At 51.9% G+C, this 17,120-nt stretch overlaps 1 protein-coding gene and 1 gene segment (V, D, J or C); both read left to right on the top strand.

The window, feature by feature from the left end:
• Positions 1 to 2,229: 2,229 nt before the first annotated feature.
• Positions 2,230 to 9,312, top strand: LOC128824834 (uncharacterized). Its single transcript, XM_054006723.1, has 5 exons — positions 2,230 to 2,287; positions 2,732 to 3,205; positions 8,343 to 8,468; positions 8,612 to 8,920; positions 9,161 to 9,312. Exons 1-5 carry the CDS (start codon positions 2,242 to 2,244, stop codon positions 9,310 to 9,312), a joined length of 1,107 nt encoding a protein of 368 aa, XP_053862698.1. The 5' UTR covers positions 2,230 to 2,241.
• Positions 9,313 to 13,656: 4,344 nt separating this feature from the next.
• LOC128824835 (immunoglobulin lambda variable 2-18-like) lies at positions 13,657 to 14,194 on the top strand. The segment is given in 2 exon segments: positions 13,657 to 13,702; positions 13,869 to 14,194. Coding segments are annotated over 2 exon segments (372 nt in total).
• The last annotated feature ends 2,926 nt before the right edge of the window (positions 14,195 to 17,120 follow it).

Raw genomic sequence — 17,120 nt, forward strand, 5'->3', positions numbered from 1 at the left:
TGGGGAATGTTCTACAGCTCTTTGTAATCTGCGCCAGTGCTTAATTACTGTGCATGTCATTTCCAGTTTGAAGTTTTTAACTGCAGCTCACAAGCACTGGATCTTGGTCTGCCTTGGTCTGCTAGATTAAATAGCCCCCGAGTACCTGATCTTCCGCTGTGATCAAGTCACCTCTTAACCTTCACTTAGACAAGCTAAATAGTGAGAGAGAAAGTAACTCAGCCTACCATTAGTGTTTGCCAGACCTTGAAATATTCATGTAGCTCTTCTCTGAACCCCAGACCTGGACACACTGTTCCAGTCAATATATGTTCCATTCTATATGCATCCGAAGAAGTGGGCTGTAGTCCACGAAAGCTTATGCTCTAATAAATTTGTTTGTCTCTAAGGTGCCACAAGTACTCCTGTTCCAGTCGTGGTCTCTTGAGTTACACAGACAAGGGTAATCTCACCTTCCTTCTCCTCCAGCACACTCACACATGCTAGTGCTGATGTAACTATTTGCATGGAGTTGTCCTCCTGCAAACAGAGAGATTGAGCCTATGTCTCAGGTGCTGAGGGCTCCCAGCTCCCACTGACTTCCACTGGGAGCATAGAGCAGGTTCCAGGGTGACTGAAGAGCTTCTCCTGGGTGTGTGAAATCTCTGCACAATGCAGAATAAGAACCTACATACAGTAGAATAGAACTTGGTCTCTTTGGTTCCCCGCTGGGGATTTTCCACTCCTCCTCCTCTAGAGCTCTGCAGAGAGTTGGTTTCACCTGGACTGCAGCTCCCCCTTTGTTCTGCCAGGGCCTGGCCTATTCACTTGCTGAAAGTCCTTAACAACTACCTGTTTTTTTGTTTTTTTTTGATAGTGACATTAAAATGTTTTAATAAACTTTCTCAATCCTTTGTTTTTTAAGGCTCCTCCTTTCATACGGAGTTTGCAAGACCGAATTAAAACCAAAGAGGAGCAATAAGTAGAGACAGAGACTGCTATCGAAACCCAGCTTTCATTGACAGCAACAAGAAAAGATTCTGCATGGTTGCAAACAAAAATCAGGGCAGTGTTCTTGTAGCCATGTCGATCCCAGGATATTAGCGAGACAAGGTGGGGGAGGGAATATCTTTTACTGGACCAGCTTCTGTTGGTGAGACAAGCGTGTGAGTTTACCCAGAGCTCTTCTTCAGGTCTGCTCTGTGTAAGCTCCACAGGTTATCTGTCTCAGCAGCAGAGATCCAAGAAAAGCTCTTACCTCACACACCTTGTCTTCCTAATTCAAAGGCGGACATTCCTGCACCCCTCTTGTCTCCTGAGCACAAGGAGGGTGTCTGGAAAGAAGTTAATGCCTTGAGACCTAGTAGATAGCAATACAACAGTGAGTGGGGAAACTGAGGCCTGGTCTACACTCAAAAGTTAACTTGACATAGCAACGTTGGTTCAGGGGTGTGAACAAAACACCCCCCAAGCACCGTAGATATGCTGACCTAACCCCCAGTGTAGACGCAGCTATGTCCAGGGAAGAATGCATCCACTGGCATAGCTCCCGTCGCTCGGAGAGGTGATGTTCCTACACCAATGGAAACACCCTTTCTGGGAGTGGATGGGTCATTACACAAAGTAAAAACTATTTCCCCATACTTCCCACCCCCCACTGTTACACACACTTTCTTGTCAACTGTTGGAAATGGGCCCTCCTGATTATCAATAAAGAAGTTTTTTTCTTCTGCTGATAATAGCTCACCTTAATTGATTACTCTCGTTAGAGTTGGTATGGCAACACCCATTTTTTCATGTTCTCTGTGCACATATATCTTCCTATTGTATTTTCCACTGCATCATCCGAAGAAGTGGGCTGTAGCCCACGAAAGCTTATGCTCAAATAAATTTGTTCGTCTCTAAGGTGCCACAAGTGCTCCTTGTTCTTTACAATTGATCCAGGCCTACAAGTGGACTCTGTGCAATGCAGAAAATCACTTCTCGCACCTGTGTGGGGTTCTCCTTTGTACTGTGAACGAGCAGCCCGTGGTCTACACTCACCAGTGCTGGGTGTCTACTGAGATAAAGACACTTGTCCTTTATGGCCCTTCTCCCATCTCAGAGTGGGAGTGGGGAGGTCAGGCCAGCAGCAGCCAATAAGCAGGGAGCTGATTTGCATGAAGGGGCCGTTCTCCAGCTCTGGGGGTTTAAGAGAGAATCGGAGGGTCCCAGACACAGACCAGTTTGTCTCAGGAAGCCGAGCTCGTCTGGATTCCCACCATGGCCTGGGCCCCTCTGCTCCTCGCGCTGCTCACTTACTGCTCAGGTGAGTGGACGGTTTTGCTAATAACAATCCTCACCTTCCATCACCTCTCAGATTCCAGCAGGGCGAGGGGGGGTAGGATTGCTCTGTATAAATGCAGCAATTGGGTGAACACCGGGGGTGTGAAAAGCCATTTAAGCTAAAGCACAGTGCTGGCACAGGAACAATTGGGTATAAACTGGCCATGAGAAAATTGAAACGGCAAATGAGATGGTTTCGAACCATCAAATGAGGGAGGGTCTGAAATAGCCTCCCAATAGGGACAAAGCACCTAACCCGTTTTAAGCTGGAGCTCGCTAAGGTAACGACCAGGATTGTGTGACTGGGTTGCCTGCGATAGCAGGGGCTGGAGTTGATGACCCAGGAGGTCCCTTCCAGCCCCGTGTGCCAATCAGAGATGCAAACGGCTCAGCTAACAACTTCTCTCTGTTACTGGTTTTGTATTAGGATCCTTGGCCCAGTTTGTGCTGACTCAGCCGCCCTCAGCATCCGCGTCTCCTGGGCAAACGGTGACGATCTCCTGTGCCAGGAGCAGCGGCAGCATCGGTAGCTACTATGTATCCTGGTACCAACAGAAGCCTGGCAATGCCCCAAAGCTTATTATATACGAGTGGAACAAGAGACCCTCTGGAATCTCAGATCGATTCTCCGGCTCTACAGACACCTCCGCCAATGCTGCCTCCTTAACCATCTCTGGGGTCCAAGCCGACGATGAGGCTGATTATTACTGTCATTCATATGACAGCAACAGCAATCCCACAGTGCTACAGGCCCATGGGGAACTGAGACCAAAACCTCCCACAGCAGCTCACGTTCCACTGCTCTGGTCTCACTGTGTCTTCCCCCTGCCTGAGGCCCTGCAGCGAAATGAACTGTCTCTCCCCCCTCACAGGTGGTACAATCCCCCAAAAAGGGCAAACTGTGAGGTAGCTTCTCTGTGTCTTGTTTTGGGGGATGGAGGCCTGGGGATGCTGCCGCCTTGTGGAGACAGGCTGTAGGGTGTTGTGCTGGCATGGGACAGACGTCTGGGGAAGGTCTGTGCTCTGTAGGGCTCCTTATCTCTGCTGGGGCAACGAGCCACATGTGCTCCCCTCAGTCCCTGCTGTCCGTGGGCATGTAGGGGGCGTGACCTTTCCACTCCCAACTCCTCGCTGGCCGTGTCTCCCATGGGGCTGTGCAGTGCCGCTAGGCGACCCCAAAGCTGAGCACTCCGGGGGAGCTAGATCTAGACTGTGTCTAGCCCCTGCCCAGGTGCAGTGAGGAAGGACGATTCCTGGGCCCCGTCCCCATCTCGTGCCTCTGCACTGAACCAGCCAGGGAATGACTCTGGGTACATGAGACATGGGGGAGGATGTATACACAGGGGGAGAGATTGGAGTGGGGGTGGGGAGAGACATGGAGATGGGAAGGGGCTTGAGATCACTGTGGGAGTGACTGAGGTTTGTTTCTAGAAAGTCCCTTCTGTGTGACTTCCCACGTCGGCAGACCCTGGGGAGGAAGGGTCTGGATGGTGTCCCCCATGACAGGGTGGAGTGTCTCTGTCATAGCGGATTGTACCAGGTGCCAATGTAGCCTGGTGCCAGGACACCAATGCCACGTTTTCTATTTGGGGGAGTAACAAGGATGAATCCTACAGAGAATACCATTGACCTGACCCCAGCCTTGGGTGGATGCCAGCGTGTAGGAGGGCAGATCCAACATTAGAAAGCCATTCTTCCCAAGCAACCCTACAATAACATTGGAGGGCAGAGGACATCAGGGGAGACTTGGTACTAATAAATGTAAAACCTTTATCCCGGGGGAGGACGTGAACGGCACAGATACCGAATGGGGCAGGGCTGTAAGCAGGAAGTTCCAGCCATCATAATGAAATGGGTTCATTTCTTTATCCCCAATGCTGTCCCAGCAGTGACCCCCTGGACGGTGTGGGATTGGGCCTGGGAATTAGGAGGGGAGGTGGCCCCAGAGAGATCCCTTTGGTAAGAAAGCGGCTCAGATGATGAAGCCATTGGAGAACCACAGAGCTAAGCGATGAACAATGAGAATATACCAGTGACCGCTAGGGGTCATCCTTGCCCACAGTTTTGCCAGCTGTTGTGAGGCTGCTTGGGACAGACAATGTCTGGTGCACTCTGCAAACCCTGCGGGGGGATTTCCCTCACTGCTGACTGTAACCGATTAGTCTCTCAGTGGAATGGCCCATCTGTACTGTAGTTTTAGAACCATCTCTGTGTCAAACGCAAAGAAGGAGCCGTGGGAAATGTGGGAGGACCCTGGGTCAATGCGTTCCCTTGTGAGCCCCAGGCTGGGGTGATTTGACCACTGGGCTGCACACAAGCCGTGGTACATCTCCACTGCAACGTGATGAGGCAGAGGAAAAGGCCTCATGGAGTGTATTTCAACCACAAAGACAGAGCAGGTAACACAGCGTTGCTGGGCACAAGCTGAGAGCTGTATCTGTGGGGTCAGTAGATGCAGGCGGGCTGGGATTGCTGCTGCCCAGCTGTGCTGCTGATCTCCCGGGGGACTGAGATCCTGCAGAAGGTGCATCCATGGAAAGTGCAGACCCCTACCACTCTCTGCTGCTTCCGTTCCCAGGGCTCTGCTGGTCTAATGAATGTACGTCAGCTCCCTGGGGCTAGAGCCCCACAGTCCAGGCTTCTGGCTCTGGAGATGGGAAAGTCCCAGGTTGCTGGTTTTCTCTTCAGCCCTCGGGGGAGCTGGGCGGTAGGGAAGGAAGATGCTTAAAACCTGCTTTATCCACCAGCAGGAACCATGTGAACAAGGGCCGGTCTGGGATCATGTGATGGCAAAGGCTGAATAGATGAAAAGGGTCCCTCCATCTCTGGGTGGACACGGCCTTAAACGTTAATAGCAGTTCTGAGCATGTCTGCGACTACAGCCTTTCCCGCCCTGTACAGAAAGGAACAGGAGTATTCCGGGGGAACCGGACGCCTGCGACTTGCAAACAGATTGGCCTGAACCAGACCCGGGATCAGAGCATCACATGGTCTGTAAAAGTTGCAGCTACTTTATCCCTTTGGTCAGTTTTCAGGATTTGTTTCGCAGGGTTCGTTTGCGGGACGTGGCCAGGAGGGCGCTCTGCAAAGTAAGAGCTGGGAAATGAATCAACTGCTGGTTCCCCTTCATCGGGTTTAAATCACTTACAAGACCAGCAGGGAGGAGCTGGAGACAGCTCAGCCAGTGAGCAGGGAGCAGATTAGCATGAGGGGCCGTTCTCCAGCGCTGGGGGTTTAAGAGAGAATCAGAAGGTTTCCAGCAAAGACACTTTTGCCTCAGGGAGCCGAGCTCGTCTGGATTCCCACAATGGCCTGGGCCCCTCTGCTCCTCACGCTGCTCACTTACTGCATGTGTAAGAAAGGTTTATTTGCTGGGGGAATTAAATAAGAATTTTCCACACAGATTATCCCCTCCCCCTCATCCCCGGCCTACCTGCGGGATGTTTCTGGGGACGCTCAGGAATAGCTGTCCTGAGCTGATTTCTAATATTGTTTCAGGTCCCAGTTCCCAACAACTCCTTGCCCTGAAGCCCTCAGAGTCGGTGTCTCCTGGAGGGACCGTGACCCTCTCCTGCAGCTTGAGCAGTGGAGCCATCACTGAGAACAGCTTCCCACACTGGGTTCAACAGAGACCGGGGAATGTTCCCCGATGGCTGATACAAGGCACTAGTGCCAGAGCTGCTGGTGTCCCAGAGCGTTTCACTGCTTCCATGTCTGGTAACACCATGTCCTTGACCATCGCTGGGGCCCTAGCAGAGGATGATGCTGGTTATTACTGTGCTGCGTGGAGTGGGGGAGCTCAACACAATGGTGCAATCGGATGAGGAACTGAGACAAAACCCCCAGAGGCTGTGACAGGCTGGCCAACGTGCTGGCTGCAGAGCATGGTGCCCAGCTGGAGGGAAGCAGAGAGCTGCTTGCGCTGTTCAGGGAAGAGCTTTTCCCTCCTCCCTCCTCGCTCCCCTGCAGGCAGACCCCTGCCCACCCCCTCTCCTCTGGGGATTTGTCTCTTTTTTTGGGATTGTCCCCCAGCTGCCCCCGGCACCTTCCCAGGCAGACGGAAGGTCTAGGCTGATTCTGGAGATGGGTGTGGCAGTGCTGCAAACATTGTCCGGTTAACAAACACCCTCTTATAGTGTTTTCACCCCTGGGTCAGGCAGGGTCCTCTCCTGGGTCCCTGGCAGAGTCCTGGAAGGTTCTTGGCTGGTTCTAGGGCATCAGGTGGTTTCTCTGCCTGCCTGGATGCTGGTCTCTGCAGGGCTGGAACTGCCTGGCCACGCACTGGCTCCCACAGCCGTACAAAGACCCCCGTGTGGGGAGTGGGAGTAACCAGAGGCTCCCTCAGCTGTTCTGCTTTTCTGAGCTCCAAACCCAAACAGCAAAAGTGAAACTCAGTTGATGTCTACAGTGCCCTGCGCTTGGACTCCGGGGTTGTAAACAGCAGGGCCCACCAACGTGCTGCGCTGTGACTCCCTTGAACTGACGCTGTGGCGGGAATTTACAGGCCCTGATTTGGCACTAATGTAGTTCTCTGAAACTGAGGGAGGGGGGTGGGCTTCAGAGCCCAAGCTCCAGCCTGAGCCACGACTTCAAAGCGCTGTCTAAACAGCTATTTTTAGAGCGCTAGGGCAAGCCTGGCTCCCAAGTCGATCGACCTGGGCTGGGAGGCTCTGAATCGCTTCAAAATGTTGTGTGGACACACCCCTAGCGGGTCAGTCCAGTGTTCCAGGGGCTGGCAAACCCCGAAGGGAGTTACACATTCAATTTCAGCAAGGAAATGTTCCCTTTCCAGGGAACCTGGGCATCTGCAAAAACCACGTCGCTCAAAGCAGATAGAAAATGGGCAGCATGAAATCATTGCCCAGGGCTGACTGTCATCTCCCAGGGGAATGAACTGAGTGGAGAAGGGGGGCGGAGTGGGCTCAGCAGAGCTAGGCAGAGAAGAAGGAGTCTGATGGGATGGAGAATCCCACCGGAGAAATGCTCACAACTGGCTACATGCTGGGCGAAAGGGGAGGGGTCCACATAGGGCAATATTTGCAGATATTTGTATTCGTTGCATCACTGGACGAAGACGTTTCCACTCAGGACCTGCCCATCCAGTCAGTTTTGCAATTCTCTTTCCTTCCTCCGGGACCTGCCAACTCACCACTGACGGGATAATCCAGCCCCAGAAGTTCCTGGCTCCAACACCTGTTCTAAATCCTCCAGGCCAGGCTGCTTCCATTAATAAACTTGTGGGTCTCTTCGTGCTACTGCTGGGAAAACTTAGTTGCAAAGAGAGCTGGAGACATGTTTTTGTACAGCACCGGGCACAATGCAACCACCATCCTGATCAGCACCTCTGGGTGTCACTGTAATACACACACTGATAATCTGATAATTTATCTTTCACCCCCGGAGACACGAGTTCAAATCCTGACTTAGGTCACAATTGAAAATCTGTTTGGTGGTTCCACCAGTGTCCCCAGTTACGACCAATACAAAGTGACTACAGGGTTAGAAATGAGGGGGAATGTTGCCTAAGAAAGGCTGAGGACTGTTGAAGCAGAACTGTTCCAGATTGGGGACGGTAAAACAGGGCAGAGGCCTGCGGCTGGGATAACTGATGCTTCAGAGGTCAGGATTGGAATGGGAGATTTTGTACAGAACAGCCCTATGCCCTGTCTTGCTGCAGCCGGTGAGGGAACAGAGCGCAGAGCTCATTCCCAGCGGCCCTGTGCCACGGGAGCTGAACGGATGACAGTGAGGGTGTCTCTGTGGTAAAACATTTGCTACTGCTGGACGGGGAATGTGTCCTAGCAGCTGCTGTGAGTCACAGTTGGAACCAGGGGAATCCACCAGCTCCTCAGACAGGTGGGAAGCTTGTCACTCTCTAAAGCAGGGCCCCCAGTGACCCCAAGAGCGCACAGAGGGGAACTTGGCCTGCTCTGTGCTCTCAGCCCAGTGAAACAACCTCTCTTGGGTTGGTCTCGGCCCCTTTAGGACAGAGCTATAAGCAGGGGGAGCCACTGAGTGAGCAAGAGATTTGCATGAAGGGGCCGTTCTTCAGCTCTGGGGATTTAAGAGCGAATTGGAGGGTTCCTGGAAGAGAGACGTGATCCTCTGGATTCCCACCATGGCTTGGGCCCCTCTGCTCCTCACGCTGCTCACTTACTGCATTGGTAAGGGGGGTTGATCCGGTGAATGAAGTAAAATAAGAATTTATAAGAAGCTGTAGCGCTGCTCTCTCTGCAGGCAGCGCTGAGAACGTCGGTTCTGCTCCGTGCTAGGGGGAGTTCTGATGAGCTCGTTTCTCATGTTTCAGGTTTCAGTTCCCAGCAACTCCAGTCGCTGAAAGCGTCCGAGTTCGTGTCTCCTGGAGGGACCGTGACCCTCTCCTGCAGCCTGAGCAGTGGGGCCATCGCTGATAACAACTACCCGAGCTGGGTTCAACAGAGACTGGGGAATGTTCCTCGGCTGATCATGCACACTACGAGTACCAGGCCCTCGGGGATCCCAGAGCGTTTCACTGGCTCCAGATCGGGTAACACCATGTCCTTGACCATCAAGGGGGCCCTGGCGGAGGATGATGCTGATTATTACTGCGGTGTGTGGACTGGCAGTGCTCATCACAGTGATACAGTCAGATGGGGAAGTGATGCAAAAACCTCCCTCCCCCCCGTGCCCTGCTGGGAGCTGTGGTGGCTGCAGAGCCCAGGGTATGAACAGAGCAAATCAGAGAGCTGAGCTTCGCTCCCTGTGAAATCCAGCTCCTCCCCGTGTGCGCAGGGACAGCGCTCTCCCCGCCCTCCGGACACACTGCGCAGAGGGACGACTGAGCCTCTTACAGTGACTGCGGGGTCTGCGCCTGCAGGAACAGGGCAAAGCTTGCTGGGCACGTCGGTGTCGCTGCTTCTGGCTCAGAACCTGGGAGAGCATCAGACACTTGGCTACATGAACAGGAGAAAGATATTGACTCACCCCTGTAAGGCCAGCTCCAGCCAACCCCCAGAGCAGTCCCTGTGAGCCCTTCCATTGACTGCACGGACACTGGATTGGGCCCTGCAGCTTTGCACTGGGGGGCGCAGTGGCAAACACAAGTCTTCTGGGCACTGAGTGGGCGGCAGTTTCTCTCCTTACAAACATCCCCATGACACAGAAATACAGTGTGGATGACACTCTTCCACATAGCCACTGACCAAGCGTGGGGAGCACGGCCCCAGTGTTCTCCTCCCTGTCCCCCTACACTTGGCCGTCCCCCTACACAGCAGCTGTCTGGGCACTGGCTAGCTGGCAGCATCCCGCTCCCTCTTGACGTCTGTTCTTTCTTCATGAAGAAGCCAGGCAGTGAGTGATGCCCTGACTCCCCTCTCAGCTCTCTCTGGTTGGGGCTGGCTTTGTGACCCTGGGTGACCCAAGAATGGAGGTACACACACCCCCTGTGTACCTCCATCCCAGCATACAGGGGAAACCAGCAGAATGTACCCCCGTATTCACACCCTGTGCACTACCGTGAGAATCTTTGTACAAAGTATGTCTTGGGAGGTGTCACTAAAAATGTCATAATTTGCTGCTCATTATTGTCTTGGTAAAATATGTGTGGCAACATTATATGTGAAGTTATAAGATTCCACTGTATGGTGGTATTAACAGGTGTCCCAAACAGAAATTGGCAAACAGTTCTGTCCTCAAACCACGGAATGTGTGCCCTGCTTAATTTACATTTAAACGGTAAACAGAGAAGGACAGGAAACAAAGGAAACTCAAACAGGAGAGAAAAAAGCAGCAGGGAACATCCTTCCCCTTAGACCAGTGGTTCCCACACTGGGGTTCCTGAACCCCTGGGGGTTCGTGAAATGTTAAGGGGGTTCTCGGGAAAAAATTCCCTAATGGCGGACAGAGCTGTCCCTAGGTATCCCGGGCAGCACGGGACCGGCAGCCTGGAGCCCCTGGACTTCCAAGAGCTAAGCAGATCAAAGCAAGCATATCTATCACACTGAGGAGATTTAAACTTCAAGGCTCCTTATAAGAAATGGAAAGGGAGGTGGATATTTTTTGCTGTTTTTAAAATTAAATAGGCAGCTAGTGTTGTTTTTAAATTATTATTATGAAGAACAAGTTTAAGCTTTGTTGTAACGTGCGTTGTTTGCCTGGACTGCTCAAGACCTGAATGCTTGTGTAGGGTTCTTAAATACCTTCATGCTGTTTCCCATCTGATACTTCTTGATGAAACATAGGAGTCAGAGGCACCAGTACGGGGGGGCGACGAGGGTCATGTGCCTCCCCCATGTCGGCACACCCCTCTGTGGGTCCCTCCCCTTTTTTTCCACAGCCACCGCAGGCCTCCCCACTTTTCTGGTGGTGCCCCCCCAGGCCCTAGGTTGCACGGAGGCTTTGCCCCCGCACTCTTTTTTTCTACTGGCGCCTCTGATAGGAGCCTTGTCATATAACAGGCTTAATCAAAAGTGATATAAGCTACAAAAGGGAGATTTTGGAAGAGTTGCCGTTTTCATAATGTAATAAAAATACTGTAATGATACCTAATAATTAATAAATAGCGTGTAATAAGCATGTCATAAAAACAAATTTTATATTTCCAAGATCACTGCTTTTATAATTTATGTTGAGGTAAGGGAGAAAATCTATGGAAATATTCATTTTTAGGAGGGGGTTCATGAGACTTGACATTTTAGTGAAAGGGGTTCGCGGGTTGTTAAAGTTTAGGAATCACTGCCCTAGACTGTTTGTCTCCTGGTACCCAGCTGGAAATGCTTCTCAAAGAGGCGAAACTAGAAAAAGGAGCAAACAGCCCTAGGCACCCGTCCCCCTCTCTGTGCCCATCGATTTACTGCACCTGCAGGGACAAAGGAAGCAGCCGTTGGACTGGGGGAGGGCTCCTGAGCTAAGAAGTTTGGCCAGTAAGGCAGCGAAAAGCCGGCGATGAGAGAACTTTGCTTTGAATGTAACAGTTTGCTGAGTGAGGCACCAGTAGCATTTTATCTTTATTTTCCTTGTAACCATTTCTGACTTTTAGGCCTCATTACTTGTACTCACTTCAAATCTCTCTCTTTGTCGTTAATAAACTTGTTTTATTGTTATATCTAGTGAAGTGTCTGGGAAACTCCATTTGGGGCGGCAAGTTGTGTCCATATTATTCCTTTTAAAGAAATAACGGACGTAGTACAGCTTGTACTGTGCAGGAGAGGGCTGGGCAGTACAGGACATACGTTTCTGGGGGGAAATCTCAGGCAAAGGAAACGTTTTTGCCCAGGTCACAGATCTGTCATTTGGCCAGAAGAGGTCACTAGAGCTGCAGAAATCCCCTGGTGGCTGGTGGTTCCAGTGGTTAGTTTGCCGTGCCCGGCTCCCTCTCAGCGGCGGCGTTGGAACAATTTTTATAGTAGTGGTGCTGTGAGCCATTGAACCAAACTGTAAACCCTGCACAGAATGGAACCACTTCAAGCCAGGGGTTGCGGCAGCCCCCCCAGTCCCCTAGCTCCAGCACCTCAGCCTCTCAGTGCACAGACCAGCACAGAGTTCAGTGTCTTTCAGGTGACTCTGAACACAGCTGATGGTTATGCCAAGCCCGCAGTTCCCATCCTGGGGGCGGGAGACTGAAACCAGAGGCTTGTGATGATATGACAGTGGAGTTACAGGTACCCAGCACCATTCCAGCTGCTTGCCACAAGCAGACAGACAGACGGACAGAGGGAAAAGAGAAACAGAAAAGGAAAGAGAAGAAATAAGGAACAGGAGCTAGAAACTCCATCTGGGGCAGCTTCAGCTTCTGGGCGCTCCGAACCGTTCTTCCTTCGCCTCCGCTTGGCCATCGCCCTGGACAGCAGCCAGAAGGGGTGGGCACCGGTTGGCAGAGTCCTGGTCACTCTGGGGTCCATTCTTCCATCACGAAGAAGGCCAGACAGTGACTGGTCCCGCGACTTCCCTCTGAGCTCTCTGCTTGGGGCTGGCTTTGTGACCCTCGGTGGCCTGGTCCCAGTTTGAACTTGGCTTTTACTCATTTAGGGGCAAATTCTTCCCCGGTCCTCAGACAGGTGCAGAAACTGGTCAGGCAGCAGAGCCAGAGAGGTCCTGTCACGTGGAGGTGGAAGGAGACAGGGGCTCTGCCCACATGCTCCCCCCATTGCCCCTTGGGCCCTGCCTGGGATCCTCCATGCCAACATGGAGGGGCAGTTTGAGGTACGGGCTGAAGCCGTTGGTTCCGTGGTTATGGAGATCCACATACAATTGCCCCAGGCAGGGGAGGTGCAATAGCTAGACAGGGGATTACGGAGCAGTTCTGCCCTCCCATGGCAGGTGGGGGTGGGTGAGGGTCCATGCCCTCCCTGCACATGGGCTGTTTGCTTGGGTTGTGCCCAGGAACTAGGGGTTTCCCATAACAGGAGCGAGGGAGCGATTGGGCTGCAGGGGCCTGTTCATGCCAGAGACACTCCTTGTTATGCACTTCCGGACGGGGTCAGGCAGGAGCCGCTTGTCCTGGGTGCTGAGCGATGTGCGTTCTACACCCCCAACCGATTCTCCCACCTCTCTATTTTCCATTGCCCTCCAACCCATCCCCTGCCCATTGCGCTGTCACGTACATGTGTCCAGGGAGCCCCAGAGCTCTTTCTCCTCTGCCCTGCTGAGAAGGGGAGTGCGAGAGGCTCACACAGACCCTGTGAAGGCCAATTTACAGGAAGGAATCCTCAGCAACAGCAGAACTCGCACCCGCGTCTGATTAAACAAACATGAACGCACTGATTCACTGGGGAACTTCGATCCCGTCCAGCCATCTTTGCAGTGTCTTTGTGGCCACAGGTTAGATGCTGTACAAATTTAAAGCAGAAAGTACTTTACACCGAAGGAACCTACACTGCCTGAAATGGACACCAAACACCTGCGCTTCCTTAATGAATCACTAAATATCAGTCTACTAACAGGTTTTAAAAAGCAATGCAAACTTTTTGTATTGCTGAGAAGACAAATGGGGCTGGTAGCCCTGGGTAGCACTGCATAGAGCTGTAGCTGTCAGACTTCTTGTGAAATCACTGGGCTGTAGCGCACAATGCCTTACTGTGCTACTGGGTGTTCTGGAGGCCTGGATTCAAATCCTGGTTGCATTAGGACTTTCAATAGTACAACAAGGAGCACTACCATCGTCAGTTACTTCTAGTACATGACTGGAAAAATATTAGTAATTCAGGGGTCTTTTTCCTTCTCTTCCTTCTCTAGAACATGCTCTCCAGCCAGTGAGCAGGGAGCAGATTTGCATGAAGGGGCCGTTCTCCAACTCTGGGGGTTTAAGAGAGAATCGGAGGGTCCCAGTCAGAGACCCGTTTGCCTCAGGAAGCCGAGCTCGTCTGGATTCCCACCATGGCCTGGGCCCCTCTGCTCCTCACGCTGCTCACTTACTGTGTTGGTAAGGGTGGAGGGTTGGGTTTACCTGAATGGATCCCAAGACCAGGGGCTGATCACTAACTTGGCTTTGGGTTGAAATCCCTGGGACTCGCTCTCTGATTTGAGAAGAACATTTCTCAGACAAGGGAGGCAGGTTGTGATTGGTTGGTTTCTATCGCTCTCTCCAGGTTGGAGTTCCCAGAGTGCGCTGACTCAGACCAGCTCCGTGGCAGTGAAACCGGGGGAGACGGCCGAGCTGCACTGCACACTGCAAGGGGTGGAGTACATTAGTAACAACAACCCATCCTGGTATCAGCAGAGATCGGGGACGGCCCCTCGGTTACTGATCTATAAATCAAGGAGCAGAGCCTCCGGGATCCCCGAGCGCTTCTCTGGCGAGACAAATGGTAACAGGGCGTCGTTAACCATCACTGGAGCCCAGGCCGAGGATAATGCTGATTATTACTGTGCTGTGTGGACTGGGAGTGCTCATCACAGTGACACAGTCAGATGAGGAACTGAGACGAAAACTCGCCTGTTGAACGAAGCCTTCCTTTTCACTGCATAGCAGCTGCAGGCCCGGGTTTACGGTGCATGTCTCACTCTGATCTGGGGGGATGACTTCCTGTAGAGCTAACGAGGCAGAGACAGCCGGGGGTATGAGGGATATGAGACAGCCTCCCCCTTATCCCATCCCTGCACTGGCTTCCCTGATTTCCCCCCATTCCTTTTCAGTCCCAGTCCCCTATTCCGTCCCTTTTCAGTTCCTGCCCCCTTCTCGAGTCCCCCTTCAACTCCTTCTCAGACACCCGTAGAGACCCCCCTTGTGAGTCACCTGCCCTTAGCTGCTTCCGCTGCCTCTCTCAAGTGCCAGGCACAATAATGGTCTCTGGTGGTCACAAGAGAACTCCTGGCCACAGCCCAGCCAGATGTGTGAGATTCCGATCGACGGGCGGGTGTGGCAGGACTGCCAAAGGCTGGCAGACAAGTGAGGTGTGGGACACTTGGCAGCCCTGTCTTTCCCGTTGGTGAGCAAATTCACAAAGGGCTTCCGTGGAGCTATTCCTGATTTACACTGCAGTGAGATCGGAGCCTGGCCCATCCGCCCTAGCACTACCCCAGCTAACAGGAGAGGGCTTCTTAGTTCTGCCTCATGCCTGAGAGACCTGCAAATAGTCATTGGAGAGAGAGACCCTGCATTGTCCTATGAACATTCAAAACTGTACTGGGCAACCCTACCCCACCCCACCCACCCCTTCAAGGATTTAACCCAGGCATTGAACTGCAAATGCCATCAGCACTGCAGATTCGTACCAGCCCTCAGAGCTAAGCGTATGGAGCTCTTGGCCTGTGGAATGAAATAAGGTGTGACTGCAGCAGGATGCCGTCCCAGAGCAGATCCTGAATAGAGCCCAGCATCGAGAACACCCTGGATCATCACCAGGGAACAGGGGTACGCTCAAGTGTGTGTGACGCAGGCCATGGCCATGAGAGTGCACTGGGGATGGTCTCAGCAGGAAAAGACACCAGCCATCAGAGTTATAAGGTTCTTGGGTCCCAAGGCCTCCCTCCTTCCCTCACCGTCCATGCTCAAATCAGGATATGTCCTACCGTGAATGGACATTGAGAACAATTCATCACCATCTGCTTTATAACACCTCTTAACATATTTGAAGACTGTTATCAGGTTTCCCACCTCAATCATCTTTTCTCATGCCCATTTTTTTTTACCTTGCCTCATAGGTATGTTTCTACAGCTTTTATCATTTGCGTTGCTCTTCTCTGGATTCTCTCCAGTTTGTTTACATGCTTCTTAAAATGAGGTGCCCAGTGGAGCTGAACAATTCTCTCCCGTGTCTTCAATAGAACGCTCCTGTTAATTCATCCCAGAACGATATTTGCCTTTTTTGCAATTGGGTCATATTGGCACATATTCAATTTGTGATTCACTATAACCACCAGGTCCTTGTCAGCTGTATTCCTGCCGAGCCAGTTATGTCCCAGAGAGAGTGGGCACAGCAGACCTGTGAAGAGAAAGAGGTGTCAACTGGGATGGAGAATCCCATGGGATAAAGGTCTCATGATTGGCTGCACGCAGGGCTAGAGAAGAGGAATCCACATGGGCCGTCTGCAGATATTTTCATTTGTTACATGCGCTGAATGAAGTGTTTCCAGTCTCAGAACTGAGGAGGCCAAGTCCTGAAGCTCTGGGAGAATAGTTGGAAGTCATGGCTACAGGAATGGCCGGATTCAGCTTTTCCTCCAGCCAATGACTGGCAGTTTAATAACTCCTTTTCCTTACAACTGTAGGATGGGTTGTTCCAGCAGCAGCCTCTCTCTGATCCTCACAGAGGCTTCCATGCGCTCTAGGGCTGCCCAGCTAATAAGCTCAGAATAGCTCCATCCATTCCACAGTTTCTCTCTTGGGAACAAGCCTCTGAGGGACACCCCAGAAGAAGGTTATTTTCAGGGGTGAACCATGTGTTAACTAGAGCCTGTCTCAGGGATACCTGCTGCCCATTCATAATCACACAGACCGGGGTGACTTTCATTGGCAATCACATGAGATCCCTCTGGCAACACCACTACCTGGTGTTGACCTGGGCGCCAGCACTGGGAAAGGATGGCATGTATTGTGAGTCTCTTTTAATACAGTTTAGCCGCTGGACAGTAGGGGAGGAGCCAGCACCATGTGACCAGCCAGCTCTCTGCAGAACAGGAGCAAGTGCTCCACAGAGCACAGTGTAGGACTCTGACTTAGAACCACACAATCCCACGATCGTACAGCCGGGGAAACGTGACGTAACAATGGGCTAGACAGGAATCAGTATTACCTAGTAGCTCGTGTTCCTAGAGCTCTGTATAGCTTCAGAGCACTTTGCAAACAGTAAGTGATTAATTCTCACCACACCCCTAGGACACGGGTGGGGTTTATTGGCCTCATTCCACAACTGGAAGGAATAAGGCAGAGGGGTAAGTGACTTAGCCAGTGCCATACAATGAGCCAAGGAACTTGGCGTCTGTTCATTCACTCAGTGTTGCGAATCCCTGTGACTTCCCCCAGCCCTGCGCTGATGGGTCAGTACGGCTGTGACAGTGGCAATTTCCAGCAATATTCTGGATGAATCTTATTAAATCAAGTTGAAGTATTTTAAGAGCCCATTGTATTAAAAATGCAAATGTCTATGGAGCATTGTGGGATGGTTGGGAACTTCGTTCGGAGGAAGACGGCTTAACGCATTATCTGGGAAGTACTGTGACCTTCACATGGCCATGCTGGACAATGTAGCAGGCAGGACAAATCTTTTGGGACGATAGGTGTGAAGTGGAATTCCTAGGAAGTCGTGGGGAGGAGGGTATTTCAACCCCCCGTTTACGGACTTAGCCTCTGAAGCTGGAACCTTTTGTCTGCTGCTCACCTGTTCTCTTAGGACATTTCA

Source organism: Malaclemys terrapin, chromosome 16 (assembly GCF_027887155.1).
Source record: "Malaclemys terrapin pileata isolate rMalTer1 chromosome 16, rMalTer1.hap1, whole genome shotgun sequence".
In the NCBI taxonomy this organism is placed as follows: domain Eukaryota; kingdom Metazoa; phylum Chordata; order Testudines; family Emydidae; genus Malaclemys; species Malaclemys terrapin.

Excerpts from the sequence above, each read along its gene's own strand:
- LOC128824834 (XM_054006723.1), top strand. The coding sequence starts at position 2,242 with ATGGCCTGGGCCCCTCTGCTCCTCGCGCTGCTCACTTACTGCTCAG. Across the intron at positions 3,206-8,342 it reads TCCCCCAAAAAGGGCAAACT|GGGCCGTTCTTCAGCTCTGG; the intron begins GTGAGGTAGCTT and ends ATTTGCATGAAG. Across the intron at positions 8,469-8,611 it reads GCTGCTCACTTACTGCATTG|GTTTCAGTTCCCAGCAACTC; the intron begins GTAAGGGGGGTT and ends CTCATGTTTCAG.